The 22,466-nt window shown below is 44.7% G+C and overlaps 1 protein-coding gene and 1 non-coding gene across 2 annotated transcripts in view; one reads left to right on the forward strand and one right to left on the reverse strand.

Moving 5' to 3' along the window:
- The window catches only part of LOC126419723 (protein qui-1), a 918,484-nt gene that overhangs the window by 527,641 nt on the left and 368,377 nt on the right, over nucleotides 1–22,466 (forward strand). The window contains exons 6-7 of the mRNA XM_050086903.1: nucleotides 7,430–7,706; nucleotides 13,320–13,603. Of these exons, the coding sequence (XP_049942860.1) occupies nucleotides 7,430–7,706; nucleotides 13,320–13,603 (561 nt within the window). The remainder of the gene's footprint in view (nucleotides 1–7,429; nucleotides 7,707–13,319; nucleotides 13,604–22,466) is intronic.
- Nucleotides 20,586–20,660, reverse strand: Trnas-uga (transfer RNA serine (anticodon UGA)). Its single transcript has one exon. It is a non-coding gene; the product is annotated as a tRNA-Ser (tRNA).

Here is a 22,466-nt window from a genome sequence, read left to right on the forward strand (position 1 = left end):
ATCTACTCCGGGAGTGCGCATGCATTATCATTTTCTGTCTCCACTAGATGCTGTGTTGTTCTTCACAGAGTCTGGTATTAATGTGGGCAGGGTGGATGTGGAGATGGGCTACAACGCCTTGGACACAATGTAAATGGAGAGGAAATGGGGAGGGCAAGCTGTGGTGAATGTTGGTTGGATGGTTATCGGGAACATGTGGCCCATCCGACGACGTGAAATATCTGACTGCAGCGGCTCAAATAGTCCTGCCTGTTGCAGTCTCTGACCATTTCGGCTGCCCTTCTTTGTGTACTTTCGATATCACCTGTTAGTCCTATTCTGTAAGGATCTCACAAACTTGAGCAATAGTCTAGGATGTATCTCATGAGCGTTTTATAAGTAATCGCTGTTAAAAGAACTGCCTTTTCCCAGTGTCCTACCAATCAACCTAAATTCATCACTTGCTTTACTACAACTAAGCCTATTTCATCATTCTCTTTTACATCCCCGCAGTTTGTTACACCAAGACATTTTTATAAGGTGGCTTGATTTTTATTCATTGATATCGTGATCATGTTGTTGTTGTGGTCTTCAGTCCTGAGACTGGTTTGATGCAGCTCTCCATGCTACTCTATCCTGTGCAAGCTTTTTCATCTCCCAGTACCTACTGCAACCTACATCCTTCTGAATCTGCTTAGTGTATTCATCTCTTGGTCTCCCTCTACGATTTTTACCCTCCACGCTGCCCTCCAATACTAAATTGGTGATCCCTTGATGCCTCAGAACATGTCCTACCAACTGATCCCTTCTTCTAGTCAAGTTGTGCCACAAACTTCTCTTCTCCCCAATCCTATTCAATACTTCCTCATTAGTTATGTGATCTACCCATCTAATCTTCAGCATTCTTCTGTAGCACCACATTTCGAAAGCTTCTATTCTCTTCTTGTCCAAACTATTTATCGTCCATGTTTCACTTCCATACATGGCTACACTCCATACGAATACTTTCAGAAATGACTTCCTGACACTTAAATCAATACTGGATGTTAACAAATTTCTCTTCTTCAGAAACGCTTTCCTTGCCATTGCCAGCCTACATTTTATATCCTCTCTACTTCGACCATCATCAGTTATTTTGCTCCCCAAATAGCAAAACTCCTTTACTACTTTAAGTGCCTCATTTCCTAATCTAATTCCCTCAGCATCACCCGACTTAATTAGACTACATTCCATTATCCTTGTTTTGCTTTTGTTGATGTTCATCTTATATCCTCCTTTCAAGACACTGTCCAATCCATTCAACTGCTCTTCCAAGTCCTTTGCTGTCTCTGACAGAATTACAATGTGATCATAGAACACGAAATTAATAACAAATGTCCCATCACATTTCCCTGGCACTTCTACATCTGTCCATAACTCTCCATCCAACATGGCGTGTTGCGTCCTCCCTAACAATAAATTCTCTCTAGTCCCAAATTTCTGTCCATAGACCTTGTTATCCTACTTCCGTTAATAACCGTTGGAAAGATCTTGAACCAAATGCTTTTCAGAAGTCATCTACTGATGTCATGTGGGAGAATCATTTTCTGGGATTACCATGGCCTATGATTTTGGAATCTATCGTAGTTGGCATGGAGTTACTAATTCTCATCATGTTTCAACGTGTAACATATTCAAGGTTGTATGAGAGAGCGACGTAAGTGATTCTCGACTAGTTTTGAGGATCGTTTCTGCTATCCTATTAGAAGGATGTGATCTCTGATTCACCTAATGGACGCACGTCATTTATCCCCATGGTAGTATTGTATTCTCGCTGTAGAGGGACTGTGTCACAGGGAGACACACGCCAGTGGTGGTCCACAGCAATATGTACAGTGCGAACACCTTGCCTCCGTCAGCAGTAAGCCAGCAGACCAGGGAATGGGCTCCACGCTGTTCTGGGGCCAGTACAGTAGAACAATCGTGCTGCAGTGCAATACATCCCTCTTTTCCGTGGTGCTCACAGCAGTAACACATAGCAGTGGTAAGACATTGCTATTGTTGGCGATGTAGCCAGTGAACATTGTGTTTTGGTGTTGGGCTGTTCTAGTAGAGCTGATGTGTTGCAGGACCGTACTCACCATTGGTGGTGTGTAGTAATTCTGGATGTTGGACGACCCGACTGGTGGTGGAGTGACATTGTGCTTGTGTTCCATGTTGGTGTTGAACTTTTTCAGTAGAATGTTCATGTTTGAGGTGACTCATCCTGTGATCTTCACCTCATCCCTCATGATCATGCACAATGGTCTCAGCAGTGGAAAGGCATGTCTGTTTGCGGTAGCATAGGAGTAGGACTGATGTTTTTTTTTCCCCCTCTCCTGTGTCAACCTCTTCATGTCAGAGTAGCACTTGCAACGTACGTCTTCAATTATTTGCTAGATGTATTCCAATTTCTGTCTTTTTCTACAGTTTCTGCACTCTAGAGCTTCCTCTAGTACAATGGAGGTCATTCCCTTATGTCTTAAGAGATATCCTGTCATTCTGTCCCTTCTCCTTATCAGTGTTTTCCACATGTTCTTTTCCTCTCTTATTCTGCGCAGAACCTCCTCATTCCTTACCTTATCAGTCCACCTAATTTTCAACATTTCTCCGTAGCACCACATCTCAAATGCTTCGATTCTCATCTGTTCCGGTTTTCCCACAGTCCCCGTTTCATTACCATACAATACAACATTCTTAGAAGTTTTTACCTCAAATTAAGGCCTAGGTTTGATACTAGTAGACTTCTCTTGGCCGTGAATGCTCTTTTTGCCACTGATAGTCAGCTTTTGATGTTCTCCTTGCTAGGTCTGTCATCGGTTACTTTACTGCCTAGGTAGCAGAATTTTTTAACTTCATCTACTTCGTGTCCATCAATTCTGATGTCAAGTTTCTCGTTGTTTTCATTTCTGCAACTTCTAATCACTTTCGTCTATCTTCAATTTAGTCTCAATCCATATTCTGTACCCATAAGTATGTTCATTCCATTCAGCATATCATATGATTCTTCTTCACATTCACTCAAGATAGCAATGTCATCAGTGAATCGTTTCATTGATACCGTTTCACCTTGAATTTTAATTCCGCTCCTGAACCTTTCTTTTATTTCCATCATTGGTTATTCTATGTACAGATTGAAATGTAGGGGCGATAGACTACATCCCTGTCTTACGCCGTTTTTAATCCGAGCATTTCGTTGTCGGTCATCCTCTCTTATTATTCCCTCTTGTATATTACCCGTCTATCCCTATTACTTACCCGTATTTTCTCAGAATTTCGAACATCTTGCACCAATTTACATTGTCGAAAAATTTTTCCAAGTGGACAAATCCTATGAACGTGTCTTGATTTTTCTTTAAACCTTCTTCTGCTATCACCCGCAACGTCAGAATTACCTCCCTCGTGCCTTTACCTTTTCTGACGCCAAACCGATCGTCATGTTGCAGGTCCTCAATTTTCTTTTCTATTCTTCTGTATAGTATTCTTGTTAGCAACTTGGATGCATGAGCTGTTTAGCTGATTGTGCGATAGTTCTCGTACTTGTCAGCTCTTGCAATCTGCGGAATTGTGTGGATGATATTTTTCCGAAAGTCAGATGGCATATCGCCAGACTCATACATTCTACACACAAACGTGAATATTCATTTTGATACCACTTCCCCCAATTATTTCACAAATTCTGATGCAAAGTTAACTATCGCTCCTGCCTTATTTGATCTTAAGTCCTCCAAAGCTCCCTTACATTCTGATTCTAATACTGGAGCCCCTATCTCTTCTAAAACGACTCCCGTTCCTTCTTCTATGACATCACACAGATCTTCCCCTCATAGAGGCCTTCAGTGTACTCTTTCCACCCAGCCGGTCTCTCTTCTTCATTTAACAGTGGAATTCCCGTTCCACTCTTAATGTTACCACTTTACTTTAAATGTCGCCGAAGATTGTTTTGACTTTCCCATATGCTGAGTCTGTCGTTCCGACAGTCATTTCTTTTTCGTTTTTTCCACATTTTTCATGCAGCTATTTTGTCTGAACTTCCCTGCACTTCCAATTTATTTCATTCCTCAGCGACTTTTATTCCTGTATTCCTGAGATTCCCTGAACATTTTTGTACTTCCTGTTACCCATGGTTTCCTCGCCGTTACCTTCCTTGTACCTATGTTTATGTTTCCAACTTCTGTCATGCCTCTTTTTGGAGATGTCCATGCCTCTTCAACTGTGCTGCCTACTGAGCTATTCCTTATTGCTGCATCTATAGCCTTAGAGAACTTCAAACGTATGTCGTCATTCCTTAGTACTTCCGTACCCAACTTCTTTGCGTATTGATTCTTCCTGACTAATGTCTTAAACTTCAACCTACACTTCAACACTACTATATTGTGTTCTGAGTCTATACCTACCCCTGGATACGCCTTACAATCCAGTATCTGATTTCGGAATGTCTGTGCGACCATGATTTAACCTAATCGAAATCTTTCCCTATCACCCGGCCTTTTCCTAGTATACCTCCTCCTCTTGTGATTCTCGAGCAGAGTATTCGGTATTACTAGCTGAAATTTGTCACAGAGCTCAATTAGTCTTTCTTTTCTGTCATTCCTCTTCCGAAGCCAATATTCTCCTATAAATTTTAGTTCTACACCTACCCTAACAACTTCATTCCAGTCCCCCATGACTATTAGATTTTCATCTACATTAATGTGCTGTATTAACCATTCAGTATCCTCATATACTTTCTCTATCTCCTCCTCTTCTGCTTGCGATGTCGGCATGTATATCTGAACCATGTTTGTTGTTGTTGGTTTGCTGTCGATTCTGATAAGAACAACCCTATCAATAAACTTTTCACATTTATATACTCTCTGTCCTGCCTTCCTATTCATAACGAATCCGACTCCCATTACACCATTTTCTGCTAGTGTTGATATTACCCTACACTCGTCTGAGCGGAACTGCTTGCTTTCTTTCCATTTCACTTCACGGACCCCCATTGTATCTACATCGAGGCTTTTGATTTGCCTTTTCAGATTTTCTGGTTTCTGTGCCCCGTTCAAGCTTCTGATCTTCCACGCCCCGATTCTTAGAACGTTATCCATTCATTGATTATCAAATCTTTTTCTCATAATTGCCTCCCCTTGGCAGTCCCTTCCTGGAGATCCGAATGGAGGACTGTTCCGGAATCTTTTTGCCAATGGAGAGGTATCATGGCACTTTTTCAGTTACAGGCCACATGGTTTGTAGGTAAACGATATGTACGTTTAATGCAGTGGTTTTCATGCCTTCTGCATCCTCATGCCGTTTACCATTGCTGATTCTTCCACCTTTCGGGGCAGCCCTAGGACTTGTGCATCATCATGCCGTTTATCATTGCTGATTCTTCCACTTGTAAGGGCACCCATAGGACAACAGAGTGCCCTCTTTGACAAGGCCGCTGGCAGAATGAAGCCGCCAGTGCTGATTATTAATCAAAATTTAAGCAGTGGCGAGTTTGAAACCTGGACGAATGACGGTTTGATTACTAATCAAAGACTCCATCCCTAGAACACCTGGACTGGTGAACATGTGAACATGTCCTGTATTGGGGTTGTAATATGCCACCAGAGGTGTCATATTGCTGGGCTTCAGCCATTGTTGGTAGTGTATGGCAGCCTGGGCAGCTGCCTATGTGCCAGCCATCTGGGGTAAGTTGTCGTACATGTGTTGCATGTTGGTGATGACCGAGTCCTGTAGAGTTGTCATATTGCAGGGCCACACACCTTTACTCTGCCCCCCCCCCCCCCGCCCCCCCCCCTAACCCGCGATTTGTTCCACAACAGTGTAGGCAGTGGCAAGACAAGAATTCTCATGGCAGTACAACAGTGGTATCCATGAATGGTGTGAATGTTGTGTATTACTGTTGAGCTGTTCCAGAAAACCTGTCGTTTTGCTAGTGAAGGTATAGAGCAGTGTGGGCAGTGGTGAGGAATGGCTGTAGGCAGTGGTACACTGACAATGAACTATCTGGCTAGAGCAGTGGGACTGTGTAGTGTACTGCTCCATGCTGGTATTGAGCCATTTGAATAGAATGGACCTATTGCAAGGTGGTATGTGGCCCTGTTGCAAGGTGGCATATATCAGCGGCAATCTGTGGTTCAGTAGACAGGAGCAAACATCTTACAAGGGGCCACATCCCCACTTCCTGCCGCCTGCCCCGTCACCATTAGTGCATGGCATTTTGGCCAATGACAAGATGATGATGCTTGTAGAAGGTGTAAGTGCATGCCATGTTGGTGGTGCACCATTCCAGTAGAGCAGACATGCAGGGTGATGTCGACCAACAGTAGTGTGTGACAGTTCAGGCAGTAGTAGGATGTGACTGCTTGGTCAGTGCACATCAATATGCTTGCTGGCTGAAGAATGGCTTCATGCCTAAGTTTCATGCTGCTATTGAGCCTTTGTATTGGACCAGTGGAGTTGCATGGTTCCACACCCCTTCTAGCTGCATCCCCTCCCCACTACCAGTGCACAACAGTATGGGAAACAAGAGACAGGTTTGCTCACGGCATTATAGAAGTGCTGCACAAATTCAATGATGGTGTTGAGCCATTCCGGTAGAGTGGTCACACTGCAGAGTGGCACCTGCCAGTGCTGGTTTTCAGTGGCCCGGGAAAAAGCAGGATGCTGCTGCTGGCAGCGGTGCACAAGCAACACTCCAGCTGGCTGGAGGATGGCGTGGTGCACGTGATTGAGTTGAGTGGTCATTTTGCAGGGCGGCACCCGCCGGTGGTGGTGCGCGGCGGCCCGGGCAGCGGCAAGACGCTGCTGCTGGCGGCGGTGCACTGGCAGTGCGCCGGCTGGCTGGGGGACGGCGTGGTGCGCGTGATCGAGTTGAGTGGTCGTGTTGCAGGGCGGCATCCGCCGGTGGTGGTGCGCGGCGGCCCGGGCAGCGGCAAGACGCTGCTGCTGGCTGCGGTGCACTGGCAGTGCGCCGGCTGGCTGGGGGACGGCGTGGTGCGCGTGATCGAGTTGAGTGGTCGTGTTGCAGGGCGGCATCCGCCGGTGGTGGTGCGCGGCGGCCCGGGCAGCGGCAGGACGCTGCTGCAGGCGGCGGTGCACTGGCAGTGCGCTGGCTGGCTGGGGGACGGCGTGGTTCGCGTGATCGAGTTGAGTGGTCGTGTTGCAGGGCGGCATCCGCCGGTGGTGGTGCGCGGCGGCCCGGGCAGCGGCAAGACGCTGCTGCTGGCGGCGGTGCACCGGCAGTGCGCCGGCTGGCTGGAGGACGGCGTGGTGCGCGTGATCGAGTTGAGTGGCCGTGTTGCAGGGCGGCATCAGCCGGTGGTGGTGCGCGGCGGCCCGGGCAGCGGCAGGACGCTGCTGCTGGCGGCAGTGCACTGGCAGTGCGCTGGCTGGCTGGGGGACGGCGTGGTTCGCGTGATCGAGTTGAGTGGTCGTGTTGCAGGGCGGCATCCGCCGGTGGTGGTGCGCGGCGGCCCGGGCAGCGGCAAGACGCTGCTGCTGGCGGCGGTGCACCGGCAGTGTGCCGGCTGGCTGGGGGACGGCGTGGTGCGCGTCTTCCGCGCCTGCGGCGCCACGCCGCGCTCTGCCTACAACCTGGAGCTGCTGCGCATCCTCTGCCAGCACCTGCGCCTGCTGCTCGACCCGGCCGACGCCGACGCCGGCGCCGCGCCGCCCATCCCCAAGGACGCCTCCTTCGACCCGCTCTATGTCAACAACTGGTGAGCACTGTGCACCTTCCTCGCTCCTTGAGGTATCCTGGAGCTCTACAGTGTATGTCGTTCAGAGGGTGGAGGGTTATAGGCTGACATGTTTCAGATAAATAACCCATGGTCGAAGACGAATATTTATTTTTATTAACATTATGATGAGAAGGGTAAGATTTGTGTTCAGCATCCTATTATTGATGTCATGATGGGGACAGGTTCGAATTGGGGCAGCATAGTAAGAAACTGACCATGTTCATTCATAGTACTCATCACTCATCTTAGATACTGACGTAAATATGGGTGATACAGTGGGGTTTCGAACTGACCCACTGTCGAATACAAGCCCTGTGTTTTAATGGTGCAGCACCTTGCTTGGTTTAAATTGTGACAGATCACTGCAGTGAGACTCCCTACCACCTGAGACGACAAACAGGTGAATTAGAGGGACTTCCCGGACAATACCACTCAGCACTCTCTAACTCTCTACAGAGAGCCACTGGAGGTGCTGATCTTAGGGATGACCCAAGCAGCTATAGTGTTCTCTACAGCAGCGACCATAGTACAATGCAGGAGACATTTGAATAGAACTGATACTATTTACAGCTCAACAGTACATTAAGTTCTGTATATGTAAACAAGCTAAACATTATTTAGAATTGATTCGTTGATATATTGGGTTTATTGTGCAATTTCCCTCCTTGCGAAACTAATAAAGCTGGCCTGTATCCTTAAAGAGTAGTAGGAGCTCTCTTACTATTTGTTTATTAAACACAATTGCTTCAGGAGTTAATTATCCGAATATTCTGCGACTTTTGACAGCTAACGCTTCGCATTGGAAGATTAGGTGTAGTGCTGTTTCCTCCTCCTCGCCATGTAGTCTACGTAATGGCTTCTGTCTCTATGCCCACCGTGTGTAGGTGTTTCTTAAAGTTCTCATGGTGAGTCATTACTCCTACCATGGGTTTAATCTGACTTCTGTTCAAGACTAGTATTACAGAATTTCTCTTGAAACATGGCTGCAGCGTCATTATCTTGGCATGTTTTAATTTTGCGTCTAGCCCAAAACTCTCCGTGTTGCCTCCTGATCCAGCTACGCAGTTTAGATTTTACCACCGCCTTAGTGATTTTTGATCTCGTTGCAGGGGCTGACAAAGATTTCTGAGCTGCTTGGCTGGTTCAGTCAATGTAGATACCACCATTCGTGTAGCACCTACGTAGATTCCCCTCTGTGGACAGGCTGATAACGGATATTCCCGCCTGGAATAACGTGGCCAGCTTCCCTAGAGAAATTGCACTTTCTAGTCTATACTGTCGCCCCAACACCTTCAGCTGTTTTCGATCCGTCATTATACAAGATTATGTCTGATGAACGGTATCGTCGTTCGTTGTCCTACTACTCACTGACTCCAATTGTTACACTGCTATTTCTACTACATAAGCTGGAAGTTATTGTAGAGTCACTTGACCTTTACCTGAGCATTCCTTTACCTACGACACTCACCACATTGGTGGGGTAGTCTGCATGTCCCAAAGGATGCCACTTATACCCAGATTTTAACCTGTATGCTCCTGCCACTGCTTCCAGTGGCTAACCTGACCAGTCTCCGCACCTTGCCAAGCTCCTTAGCAGCTTCCTGCTGTTCTACTTTGGACCACCGTACTGTAGACCCATAAATTATCAGAGGTTTTATTACAGCGGTGAAAATTCTGTACATAATCCTGGGTCTTTGACACCAGTTTCTACTACAGGCCCTTCTAGTGTACATAAGACCACCTTTCGCCTTGGAATACACATACTTTATGTGAGGGATCCTTGATATTTTCGCATTCAGAGTTTCTCCTAAGTACTTCAATGTTCCCTCTACTTATAAAGTTTCGTCGAAAGGATTGAGTTTAAGTATGCGGCCTGGATATGCTTCGTCGTGTACGGTACTACAGCAATGTTCTTGTTACTGACCTTTAGATCCTGTTTCTTGCACCAGTTCTGCACAAATTTCAGTCCACATTAGCCATTATTCTTACGGTAATAGCGAATTTTCCAAGCATTACTATGATCAATTGTCTCCATGTTCTTGGCACAAGTAATCTCTAGTATTTAACTCTTCGCTGACTTCACTCACCACTAGTTTCCACAGTAGTTGGGACAAACCCCTTGCTTACAGCCTCTGATGATACTGACCTCCATTTTCTCATTCACTCATCATTGTGCCTTCTACCCTTCGTCCACTCAGCGTTGTCTTAATCCGCCTTATATATGGTTCCTTGCTGCAGCTCCAACCATTGATTCGAAGGTCGTATTGCTAAAAGCAGGGAGGTGACCATATGGGAGAGGACAGGTAGGGTGATCTCTTGAAGTAAGGCGAGGGGCGTCAATGCAGGCAGGTTAGTGTCAGGGAAGATGTGTAATGCAGGAGGGAAATTGGAAGGGTAAAACATGGAGTTTGGCTTACATGGCCAGGCCATGGTATAAGGAGGTTAGAGTAGCAGATGATTGATGTGGGGGAGGACAGTGAATGGGAAAGGCGTGATAGGAGTAGTAAGTGTGACAGCGGATTTCATTGTCTGGGAAAGGAAAATAGTGTTCACGTAGGGAGACAACGTGGAGACTGTACTGGAGTATGCTTGGTGCTATGTATTGATGTAGGTACTGCAGCCACCACTATTGGAAACTGAAGGAGAAACAATTACGTTGTCACAGTGTAATTTGTGGGATATATAAGATGCACAGAGACTTTCATTGCTTATGGGGAGTGAGGGGAAACTGATGAGCTGGCGAAGGCTCCGTCTAGGGCAGGGTAAGCAGATATAGAAATCCAGGTGGTGTGCGTAGCGTTCAAGAATTCTAAAAGAGTGTCAGAAATTTCATTGGACAGATACTAAGGCAATATTAGCTGCGGATGGGAGAAATCAGGGCTCTGTAGGTGTGGAAGATGCTTGAGGGTTGCTACTCCATGTTTATCGAGTTCTTAATTCTACAGTTTTAGTCTATTGTGTCATTTCTGTTGGTTGATTAATAGGAAGGGTTTCAATGTCGGTTTGTGATCTATGGTTGAGTTCACTGTATGTTAGTTTGTTGTCATAAAGGAAACATTACAGCTGCTTTGCTGCCCCAGTTTTAGAACTTTGATCTTGAGGGTACACGTACTGGAAAATATGATTGGAAGAGGTGTTGGCACAGGCGTCCACACAAATTTTACCAGTAGGGGCAATTTTCTAAAAGTGCTATTTTTATATATTTGGTACAGCTATTTTGAAAACGTGTGTTGCTCCAAGAACCAAATTTAACAGGAATTGCATGAAATCTATTTTATTTTGAACTACCAGTAGATATCCATATTTTTGATAGCAAAATGGTAAGCAAATTTCATTAGTGTAAGTTAACTATCTCTCTATTGTTAATGTGGATATGAAAGTCATCATTTTGATTCGACTATCTAAGATATTTTTATTTATAATCAGTCTGAAATACAAAAATATCAGAACAGCGCAGAGAATCTTGTTGAAACAAAACAAAAATAAGCAGGAAAAGGGCCAGATTAATGTTTCTCAAATCAGGGAAAGAGAAATACGCATTATCGCCGCTATGTTAACCTGCTAGTTGATAGAACCGCAAACAACTGTTGGTAGAAGTGTGCGAAAATTTCATAGTAATATAAAATCTGTAAGCCTCTCTTAACGCATGCTGCGGACATCTTTGGCAATTGAAGTTTGTGGAGAGTCTAGCAGGCGGCTAGGACGGTGGTGTCATCGGCGTAGAGGAGAAGATGGTCAGGAGGCACTGACTTTGGCATATAAACAATGTAAAGGGTATGGAGGAGTAAAGAAGTGAACCCTCCCACTGCATTGCACCTGAACCATTCGAATACGACACTGATTAAAAGTAGGGATAACGTAGCACAAGGGACAGGAAAATTTCGTGCAACGATAACGCAAAAAATAAGGCGAAATTGTCAGCAAAGATGGCGAGTTTTACGAAATCTAATGAAATCTGTTACTTTCTCGTGTAAAACTGTTATGAATCTAACATTTTGCCAGTACTCGTAACTCAGAGTGATTAAATACTGAAATTTTATTTTGTATTCTTTTTGTTCAACTCTAGGGTTTCTGACAATCTTAAAATAACAGTTCATTTTCTGCGTAACAATCTATAATGTGACGAAAAAATAGCACCGCAATTGGTTAAAAATTAACACTTAATTTGGCAACAAAAACCCTAAATCTGGCAAAGAAGGTAATACAGGCGATAAAAGAAAAGGTAACACCATATATATGGAAAAAAGTTAAACGGAATCTAGCCCAAAATAACAGCGAGTCTGGCAAAAAATAGTTCCAAATTAGGCAAAAAATAACACAGAAATTGGCAAATAACAACGCCGAAATTGGAAAAGAAATAAAACAGGAATTCGGAAAAATTAACAACGAAATTTCAAAAAAGTTGCAAAACACTGACAAAAAATACCACTGAATTTGGCAAAAAGTGACACCACAAATGGTAAAAAGTAGAATCAGATTTGACAAATATGACTGAATTTCGCAACAACATAGCACTGAAATTTTCCAGAAAAACAGTGCCGAAAATGTGGAAAAAGGTAAACAGGAAAAAAATGCAGAAATAGGAAAAATAACAAAATTGACAAAAACGAATTTGGCAAAAAATAGTACCACATTTGACAAAAAAAGACAAAATTTGGCAAGAAATAATACCAAATTTGAGACAAAATAACATCAAATTTGGTACAAAATACACCAAATTGGGAAAGAAATAGCATGAAAGGTGCCAAAAAAATAGCACCAAAATTTGGAGAACATGAAATTTGCAAAAAACTAACTGGGAAAAATAGAACAAATTTGACAAAAAATAACATCAATTTGGGAAAAACGCAAAATTAGGAAAGAATAACAAAATTTGGGAAAATATAATATTGTAATTGACAAAAAATAAGACCAAAATTAGCAAAATACGAATTTGGTGAAAATATCTCCAAATCTGACAAAACCAACACCAAATTTGGCAAAAAATAACACCATATTTTACAAAAAATGCCAGCGAAATTGGCAAAAAAATAATAAAGAAATTGGCAAAAAACGCATTCACCAAAAATTTAACAAAAGAACTTCAACGCCAAATTTTGCAAAGAAAAAGACTAAATTAGGCAAAAAATAGTACTGAATTTAGCAAAAAATAACACTATTTGGCAAAAAAGTATCACTGCAATTGGAAAAAGCTACAACAAAATTAGAAAAAAAAACGAATTTGACAAGAAATAAGCATGAAATTGGCAGAAAACGATTGTGGCATGAAGTAGTACCAAATCTGGCAGAAAGTAACACTAAATTTGGCAAAAAACGCTAAATTTGGCATAATATAAAACCAAATTTGGGAAAATACAGCACGGAATTCGGCATACAGTAACATCATATTTGACAAAAAATGGAACCGAATTTGACAGTAAATAGCTCCGAAATTGGCAAGAAATTGCACTGACTTTGGCGAATGATTTCTCCGAATTTGGCAAAAAATAACACCGATAAAGGCTATAAAATAAAACTATTTCCTTTTATTTTTATGTCTACGTATGAGATACAGCATTTCGAAGGTAGTTTGAGCGGCAAGTGCCGGCGCAGGTTCCAGACGCTGCTGCGGCGCTTCGAGGAGGGCGCACCCGCGCCCACGGCCACGTCCGCGTCGCCGCCGCCGGTCCTGGTGGTGCTGCTGGACGACCTGCAGCGGCTCAACCCGCTGGACTCGGACATCGTGGCGGCGCTGTCGTGGCTGCCCGTCAGCCTGCCGCGCCGCGTCCACGTGGTCGCCACCAGCGCGCTGCCGCCCGACCAGCTCAAGATCACCCCACTGCAGCGCGAGCGCTTCCGCGCCTCCGACTGCTGCGTGGAGCTCGCCGGCGCCGTCGGTAAGCGACCGCCTCCGCACTGGCTGCCTCAGCCCGTCTGATCACAAAGAGACTCGGTTATTCGACACAAAGAGCTTAACAAATTGAGCAACTCAGTAACGCGTCGGCATTGATAGACAGAGTTGTCGGTGTCCTCCTGTGGAAGATCGTGTCAAATTCTGTCCAGTCAAAATCCTGAGGTTCTTCTAAACTGAAGAGAGATCTGGTTATGTTGCTGGTGAAGATAGGGTTTCGCAATCAGGAAGAGGAGTGGTAGAAACTCTCGCTGTGTGTCGGTAGGCGTTACCTTGCTGAATTGTAAGCCCAGGATGGTGGAGGGCGAATAATGGGGTATACAATGTCGTCGACATACCACTATACTATAAGAGTTCTGCAGATGACAACCAAAGGGGTCTTGGAATGAAAAGAAATGGCACTCTTGACCATCACACCGGGTTGTTGTACAGTATGGCTGGTGACAGACTGGCTTTGCACTGCTGTCCAGGTCGTCTCCAGACTCGTCTTCGACCTCGAAAGTCACTGACGGACGTTGAATCGTCTCGAGCCATGAGCCCTACTTCTAATCGCCCCTGATGGCCAGCAAACACGTATCTGGAAATGTTCCAGAAACCAACCTGACTGTCGCCCACTAGACAACCTGACAACAGGGAGAGATGATTTTGGGTGCAACTTCATTTGGTAGCAGAGCCTGTTTGGTTGTCATCAGTGGCACCCTTACAGCACAGCAGTACGTCGACGATATTATACGCCCTGTTTTGTTGTCCTTCGTGGGAAGCCAGCCTGGGCTTCCATTTCAGCAAGATATTACCCGTCCGCACATGACGAAAGCTTGTAACACTTGTCTTAGCGCTTGCCAAACTCTGCCTTGGCCAGCAAGGTCGGCAGATCTCTCTGCAGTTGAGAATATTTGGAGCGTTATGGGCAGGGCCCTCCAGACACTTCAGGATTTTGACGATCTAAGTCGCCGGTTGGACAGAATTTGGTACATATCCCTAGGAGTACATTCAATAACACACTCAGTCAATGGCAAGTAACTGCTTGGAGAAGGGCCAGAGATCGACCAGCAGGTTGTTGACTTGTTCAATTTCTGAAGCTGTTTCTCTTGAATTAATCATACAATTTTTCTGAAATTGTAATCATTCTTTTGCCTGTACATATACATATGTAATTCACAACTATCAATGGCTCTGAGCACTATGGAACTTACAATCTATGGTCATCAGTCCGCTAGAACTTAGAACTACTTAACCCTAACTAACCTAAGGACACCACACAACACCCAGTCATCACGAGGCAGAGAAAATCCCTGACCCCGCCGGGAATCGAACCCGGGAACCCGGGCGCGGGAAGCGAGAACGTTACCGCACGACCACGAGCTGCGGACCCACAACTATCAATTTCCATAATGATTATGATGGTGGTGGTGGTGGTGGTGGTGGTGTTGGTGGTGTCGAGGGAAAGAAGACAGTGAAACCAGGTAGCAGCAAATAGCATACTCCTTTCGAATACCACCAATGGGGCCAACGAGCTTCACGACCCCACCAGATGGCCAAATCACCATCAACTCTGTCAAATGCTGCCATTTCGTGAGACATTTCAGAGAGGTTTCGTAGCTAATGTAAGACATTGGCACAAACACTGGTGATCAGCAAACTTACCCTTCCCGGCCAAATAGTGACAGTGAAAATTTCATCCAGGATACGAGCCAGATTACCTCCAATCCGAGTGCCACTGCACAGGCGTGCATTAGCAGTCTCGCCCACGTAGACAGGTAGCTGCCGACATCAAACTTGGCGAGGTTGTCAGGCCTGCTTTAGAGATTCGCCTATCCAACATTTTTCCCAGCAATGAATTAGTAGGCAATGAACTACCTTGTAGTAGTCTGCATTTTGGCAGCTCAGGAAACGTTGCAATTTGAAAATTGCCTCGTTATCATTCTGGAAATGCGTGCTATCTAATGGTTTCTTCATTTGTGGAAAGAGGAATTTACTGGTTGCCATATCAAGAGAATACGGATTTTGAGATAAAATTTGATTGCCCAAGGAAGCAGCTTGTTTATGTCCTGTACAGAAGGAGCTGGAGTGTTGTTGTGGAGCAGAAGCACTTCTTGGAGAGATTCCTGTGACTCTTCGTCTTGACAACAACCTATAACCTGATCGTGATGTTTCGGTCGTGTGCTCCTGTGACGGTTAGCCGTTTTGGAGCAAAACGTGTTAGCACCATGCCGTGATATTCCCAAACACAGGCTTGTTTGACCACACTGCACCCATCTGCCCAACCTAATCATTCTCAATTTCAAAACACTACGAGAACTGCATGCTTGGATGTAAATGGAGGTGTAAGCCAACCCTTCACATTGTGCTGTCGTACACGACCGTGAACGACACCTGTCAAATACGTAGCAAATGTCAGTCGTGGCTAGGGCATTGGCCTGTGTCGTTGCGGTTGCATCATGTCGCAGCTAAGTGAATTCTAACGTAGGCAAGTTGCTGGACCTCATATAGTGGCTGCTTCCGTAATAACGTAGCCGAAGTGTGCAATGTTTCAAAAGATACCGTATCAAATATTTATGTTACATGCAGGGAAAGTGCAAAAATATCATCCGCTACGACACAAAGCGGACGAAAGTGTGTGTTGAGTCGTCATGACAGACGGTATTTGTAGAGGATTGAGACGAAGAACAAGGCTACGACAGCAGCAAAAGTCAATGAAGAACTGAATATCCCACTCGTGATCCCTGTCAGTGTAAAAACAACACGGAGGAAACTTTGTAAGACGAGGTAGAGTTCGAGAACCACTCATCAGTTATAGAATTGCCCACAATAGCAAAACGTGCGGCCGAAGCCATAAAACCTGGAATATGGAGAAATGGAAGAAAGTCATTCGACCGAATGAGTCTCGTTTCACACTGTTCCCCACTTCCGACCGAGATTACGTATCTGTAGTGAATCATGCCGGGGGTTCGGTACTGATTTTGGCAGCCATATCGTGGTATTCCGTGGGCTCCATGGTTACTCCGTAAAGTGATAATACTGCCAATGGTTACGTGACCATTTTGGCTGCTCAGGTCCATCCCATGGTACAATGTTGGTTCCCAGTTGTGATTTTCTGTTCCAAGACGACAACACCCATATTCAGACAGTTCGTCCAAGACGGGTTTTGTGAGCACAAGGATGAATTGTCGCATCTCTCACTATCTGTATCTGTCGTCGATACGTGCTTGCCAGTACTTTGCTGATTCCCTATTCTGAGACGACTGGAAGCTATTTCGAATGCCAGAGGGGTTCCTACGGCGTATTAGGCATGGTAGTGTTCTGTGATTATGGCGTTCCCATATTTTCGTCCACCCTCTGTATGACGGTGCTTTGTTGGCATGCACTTCCACAACTAAACGTGGAATGTTACAGCGTTGCTCACTTGCAAATGCAGAAAGCGAAATACCGCACATTACTCCACTGTATCAACCGAGTGCGCCATGTTTACTTGGTTCCTCTAGAGGTGAGCTACAGTGCTGTGATGCTGAGGTTCAATGAGCACAACAACTCCAGATATATACCTGCAAACGCACAAAAATTTAATTTCCAAGTTATAGTTAAAACTCTTAAGAGGCATCGAGACTCCTTCTCGAAATTTATCAAGCTACAAAACCGTTTAACGCTGTAAAGCAGTGCAATATGTTTGAAATTCTTATGAAAATGTATATACACCGTAAGAAAAGACGGAGGACATGCGATACAAACGAGAATCAAGATATAAGAATAAGAATGGAAGAGGGAAGTGCTGGGATTATGACAAAAGTGAGGCAGTGATTCACACTTTCTCTTCCGCTGTTGATCTTGTGTAACGACAAGGTAAAGAAACGATTAAAAGACAGATTCAGGAGTGAGATTAAAAGCGCCGAAAAATTATAGTATCTGTTGCATTAACTGAACAGTTTAATGAGCGCAGGACATGGATTCACAGTAAAACAAATATGATAGTATTCACAAGCAACAGAAATTAGATTAGCAACAAACTTAACTTCGAAACGGAAGGCATTGATGGAATAAACAGCGATAATAACCTAGCCGTTGAACGCCCATAGACTCCTGCAATAACTGTGTAAATCAGGTTTGCATAATTTCGAGCGAAACTCAAAAAACTGGCCACAAATTAAAAAAAAAATTTATGGGTCTCGTCTTTTTCAAATCTTTACTTAGGATACTAGCACAGCATAGTAGGTTATTACATAGCCAGACAAATATGTAAAATAATATCTATTGAATTAAAAAAAAGTGATTTGAGTCTCTCTTGCACCAAATAACTTTTTTTATGAATTTGATTTCGAGTGAATAAATGAGTAACTATTAGCATTTTATAGGTTAATAAATAATATAAGGGGTCTGACAATTATGAAACAGGGGTAATGGCAATAAAGTCACATGTGAAAGGTTAAAATGAGGTTCATTGCGCTTCTCCTTCTGACGAGCTGATTGCAGCATCCGTATCAGTTCTGTCATGAACCAGTTTTTATAAATTTCATCTGAGGTTGTCATAAATACTAAGGTAAAGTAGGTATCAGTGATTTCCTTAGTGCGGGTTGCGTACATTCAAGGACAAACTATTGATTTATGACCCTCTCACTTCCCGGTATGCTATTGTTCTGTTAACTGATTTATGACCCCCACACCACAGGACGTCCCACCCCCACCCCCACCCCTCACCCCCACCTCCCCGCCCCTTCCAGATAAAAATGGCGGGAGATAGACTCACTCTGTGCTGGGGAGGAAGTATCTCATGACCCGAAATTCAAAGTAATGTCAATAATATGTTGATTCATATTCTTTATTTAATCAATTTGCCCACAGTCCTGCTTCTCATGACATAATAATTGAAATCATAAAGGAATAGAATGAAGTGCAATTTAGTAGCCACCACTGAGCCTCTCTCGTGCATTTGACTGTTGGCTGGGTTTGCCATGATACATGAGAAATTCCTATTGAATCACTCCCCCCCCCCCTCTCTCTCTGTCTGTCTCTCTCTCTCTCTGTCTTTCCCTGCCCACTCTCTCTTTCTCTCTGCCTGTCTCACGTGTCTACATCCTGCACAGTGAGCATCAGTCCTGCGCCGCACTAAACCCTCTTTTGTCCTGAACAAAGTAGTAGATACCTAGTAAATCACCAGCTGTGGATGTCTTTGAAATATTTCCTCGCTCTGCTAGATTGATTGATTAATTAATTAAATCAACACCACATGTGTGGGACAGTTTTTCCTTGCATTCTATTGCTGGAAACTAGGACTGGTATATTTGGCGGGATTCGAACTTGCAACTGTCCGGTTTCCAAACCCTTCATGATGTTTTTCTCTTGCCTTCTATTGGTGGACGCTGGCACAGTTGCCATAAGGAATCTGTGGAATGGCTCGATTGATGTGTGTGCTCGCATTGCCGCTATTGGAAACAATAAACTGGTCAGTCGGGAATTTGACGCCTCGAAAGAAGCGGTACTGTATAAAATGATACTTGGAATTTCAGATTTCTACGTGAATTTACACCGCCGCGGTTGTGGAATTCCCGACCACTACACGTCTGCTAAGTGGATTTTGTAAAGCACTGTAGAATTTCTAAATTTGTTCTCCCAGATACACCAGGACGGAGGAGGAGGAGGAGGAGGATAGAATAGTAAGAACAACAACTAGCACTACAATACAGAGTGCACTACAATGTATTGAGAAGCACTAAATCACTATCCAAGTAGTTTTCACGGCTAGATGCCTGAGATTGCTGTAAACACTGGTACATACCGCCCACTCAACTCCTAGGTGTCCACACGCAGAGCACCCACAGCGTCATACACCGCCAGCCTCAACACTCAGTGACTGCGGAAAACTGCAGCCGCGACTGCAGATAACTGCAGCCGCGACTGCAGCCAGAGTCGTGGACGTGCGTTCCTGCCAGAGTGCGCCATCCCAGCCGTGGAGGGCATCCAGGGATGATTGGAGTGGTAGGATTTCGGATGTTATCAATATATCCAGAGCCAACTTGTTGGCAGTGGTCGAAACTGAATCGCACAATTTTCCACAGAGAGTACACGCAACATACGCAAGCACGGAGACAGTGCTATGCATACTGAGTTCACTACACAGCTATCCATTGGGTGCCGTGGGGGCCGCAGCCAGGACTTGTCTCCGCAGATGCGAGCAAGAACCGGTTATTTGGCCGGCTGGAACTTTACTTTGTACCTGCAGTTCGCGACGCCCAGCAGAGTCCTCCTAGGAAGCCAGCCACATATTTATCACTGTAATTAGAATTAAATATTACGATTGCAGTCCCATTCGACAATGACTAAAGCATCCGAAATACTTTCTCCTGACAGCTGTGGCTCTGGGACGAATCTCACGTTGAAATCTGAGTGTCTATATTCTCCTTGTGACTGGACATAATTTTCAGTGCAAATCTGCATTCCCCTTGCAGCTATAAATGTACCGAAATCGCAGTTTTCCATGTCAAATCCGTACCTCCTTTACACCTGTACACTATTTTCTTTCAAAGTGTCGAAATACTGACCACAGTAACTTTACACCCCAACACGTACTTTATAAGCCTACTGTTCACAGCGAATCTATCACACATCCCTTACTTAGTATAATACTTCGCCAATAACCGAATGCTTGTGGCACCAAACAATACTGAGCGAAAGTGGACATGATCCAGTTGTTTTTCTTGCAAGTGGTACCAGTTTGTCTTAGGAAGAGACACACCGTCACCATATAAGCAATCAGCTATTAAAAAATACGATCGCAACGACTATGTTACTGTCATCCTAACTAAAGAGTAGTCTTGCTTCTACAGGCACACACAAGTATCACTAACGATGTTCCATGTTAAAAACTATACAGGCTATATTAATTGGGGTATGGTATTGTTTCCGAATAAAGTGCTCTTCCACACAAATATGGCGACATTGAATATAGATGCTGAAACTTCTTGGCAGATTAAAACTGTGTGCCGGACCGAGACTCGAACTCGGGACCTTTGCCTTTCACGGGCAAGTGCTCTACCAACTGAGCTACCCAAGCACGACTCACGCCCCGTCCTCACAATTTTACTTCTGCCAGTACCTCGTGTCATACCTTCCAAACTTTACAGAAGCTCTCCTGCGAACCTTGCAGAACTAGCACTCCTGAAAGAAAGGATATTGCGGAGACATGTCTTAGCCACAACCTGGGCGATGTTTCTAGAATGAAATTTTCACTCTACAGCGGAGTGTGCGCTGATATGAAACTTCCTAGCAGATTAAAACTGTGTGCCGGACCGAGACTCGAATTCGGGACCTTTGCCTTTCGCGGGCAAGTGCTCTGCCAACTGAGCTACCCAAGCACGACTCACTCCCCGTCCTCACACCTTTACTTCTGCCAGTACCTCGTCTCCTACCATCCAAAATTTACAGAAGCTCTCCTGGCGTGGTCCATCCTTGCAAAAACGACACCATGCAGCGTAGTACAGACGGGTCCGACAACATGCCGAATGGACAGCTCAGGATTAGCGTCACGTTCTCTCACCGATGAGTGTCGTGTATGCCTTCAACCAGACAATCGTCGGAGACGTGTTTGGAAGCAACCCGGTCAGGCTGAACGCCTTAGACACACTGCCCAACGAGTGCAGCAATGAAGAAGTTCCCTGATGTTTTGGGGTGGCATTATGTGAGGCCGACATACGCCGCTGGTGGTCATGAAAGGTGCAGTAACGGCTGTACGATACGTGAATGCCATCCTCCGACCGATAGTTCAACCATATCGGCAGCATATTGGCGAGGCATTCGTCTTCATGGACGACAATTCGCGCCCCCGTCGTGCACATCTTGTGAATGACTTCCTTCAGGATGACGACATCGCTCGACTGGAGTGGCCAGCATGCCTGGGATATATTGGAAAGGTCTGTTTATGACCCACCAACCTCTCTGAGTGATCTCCGGCGAATCGCCGTTGAGGAGTGGAATAATCTGGAAAAACAGTGCCTTGATGAACGTGTGGATAGTATCCACGACGAATACATCAATTCAAGAGGACGTGCTACTGGTGTACAGCAGTCTGGACCATCACCTCTGAAGGTCGCGCTGTATGGTGGTACAACATGCAATGTGTGGTTTTCATGAGAAATAAAAGGGGCGGAAGTGGTGTTTATGTTAATCTCTATTCCAATTTTCTGTACAGGTTCCGGGAGTCTCGAAACCGAGGTGATGCAAAACTTTTTTTGTTGCGTGTAGATTTCCCATCGATGGACATGATTCATCACACATACATTGGAAGCCATCTGCTTAATGTGGTATGGAGAAGTTTGCTGTTAACGATTGCAGGTACATGACGCTTTAAGTTGCACATAGCACAAGCAATCGCATACAAGTCGAACACAAGTTATACCATACAGCTGATGCATTCTGGGAGAATAAAAATGCATGATAAATGACCTACTCTTTCTTGAACGCATTGCCAACCTGCCATTAAATCATACTTCTTTATAACTCATCTGAACTAATTACTACATCTACTTTCTTATCATCCTTTTACGCAGATCTATGTCAGTATACAGGCAGGTGGTCTCTTTTCCACCAAAGATTCAAAGAGAGCAGTCAGCTTGTAAGCATCACTATTACCTCAGCAGACATACAGCAAATGTTGTTAACAACCATGCAGCAACTGTTCTCTAAAGTATTTGTTACCTGATACCGCCCAGTTGTGATTGGTAGAGAGGACAGAGAAGCACAGAGGAAACACTGTTTATTAGAGTTTAAAACACCTAAAGGCTTGCACAGAGTTAAACACATGATCCATTCTGTACTTGTATTTTGCAGTCCCTCAGCTGATAATACAATGCTCTTCACCTAAG

The sequence above is a fragment of the Schistocerca serialis genome, chromosome 9 (assembly GCF_023864345.2).
Source record: "Schistocerca serialis cubense isolate TAMUIC-IGC-003099 chromosome 9, iqSchSeri2.2, whole genome shotgun sequence".
NCBI classification, from domain to species: Eukaryota; Metazoa; Arthropoda; class Insecta; order Orthoptera; family Acrididae; genus Schistocerca; species Schistocerca serialis.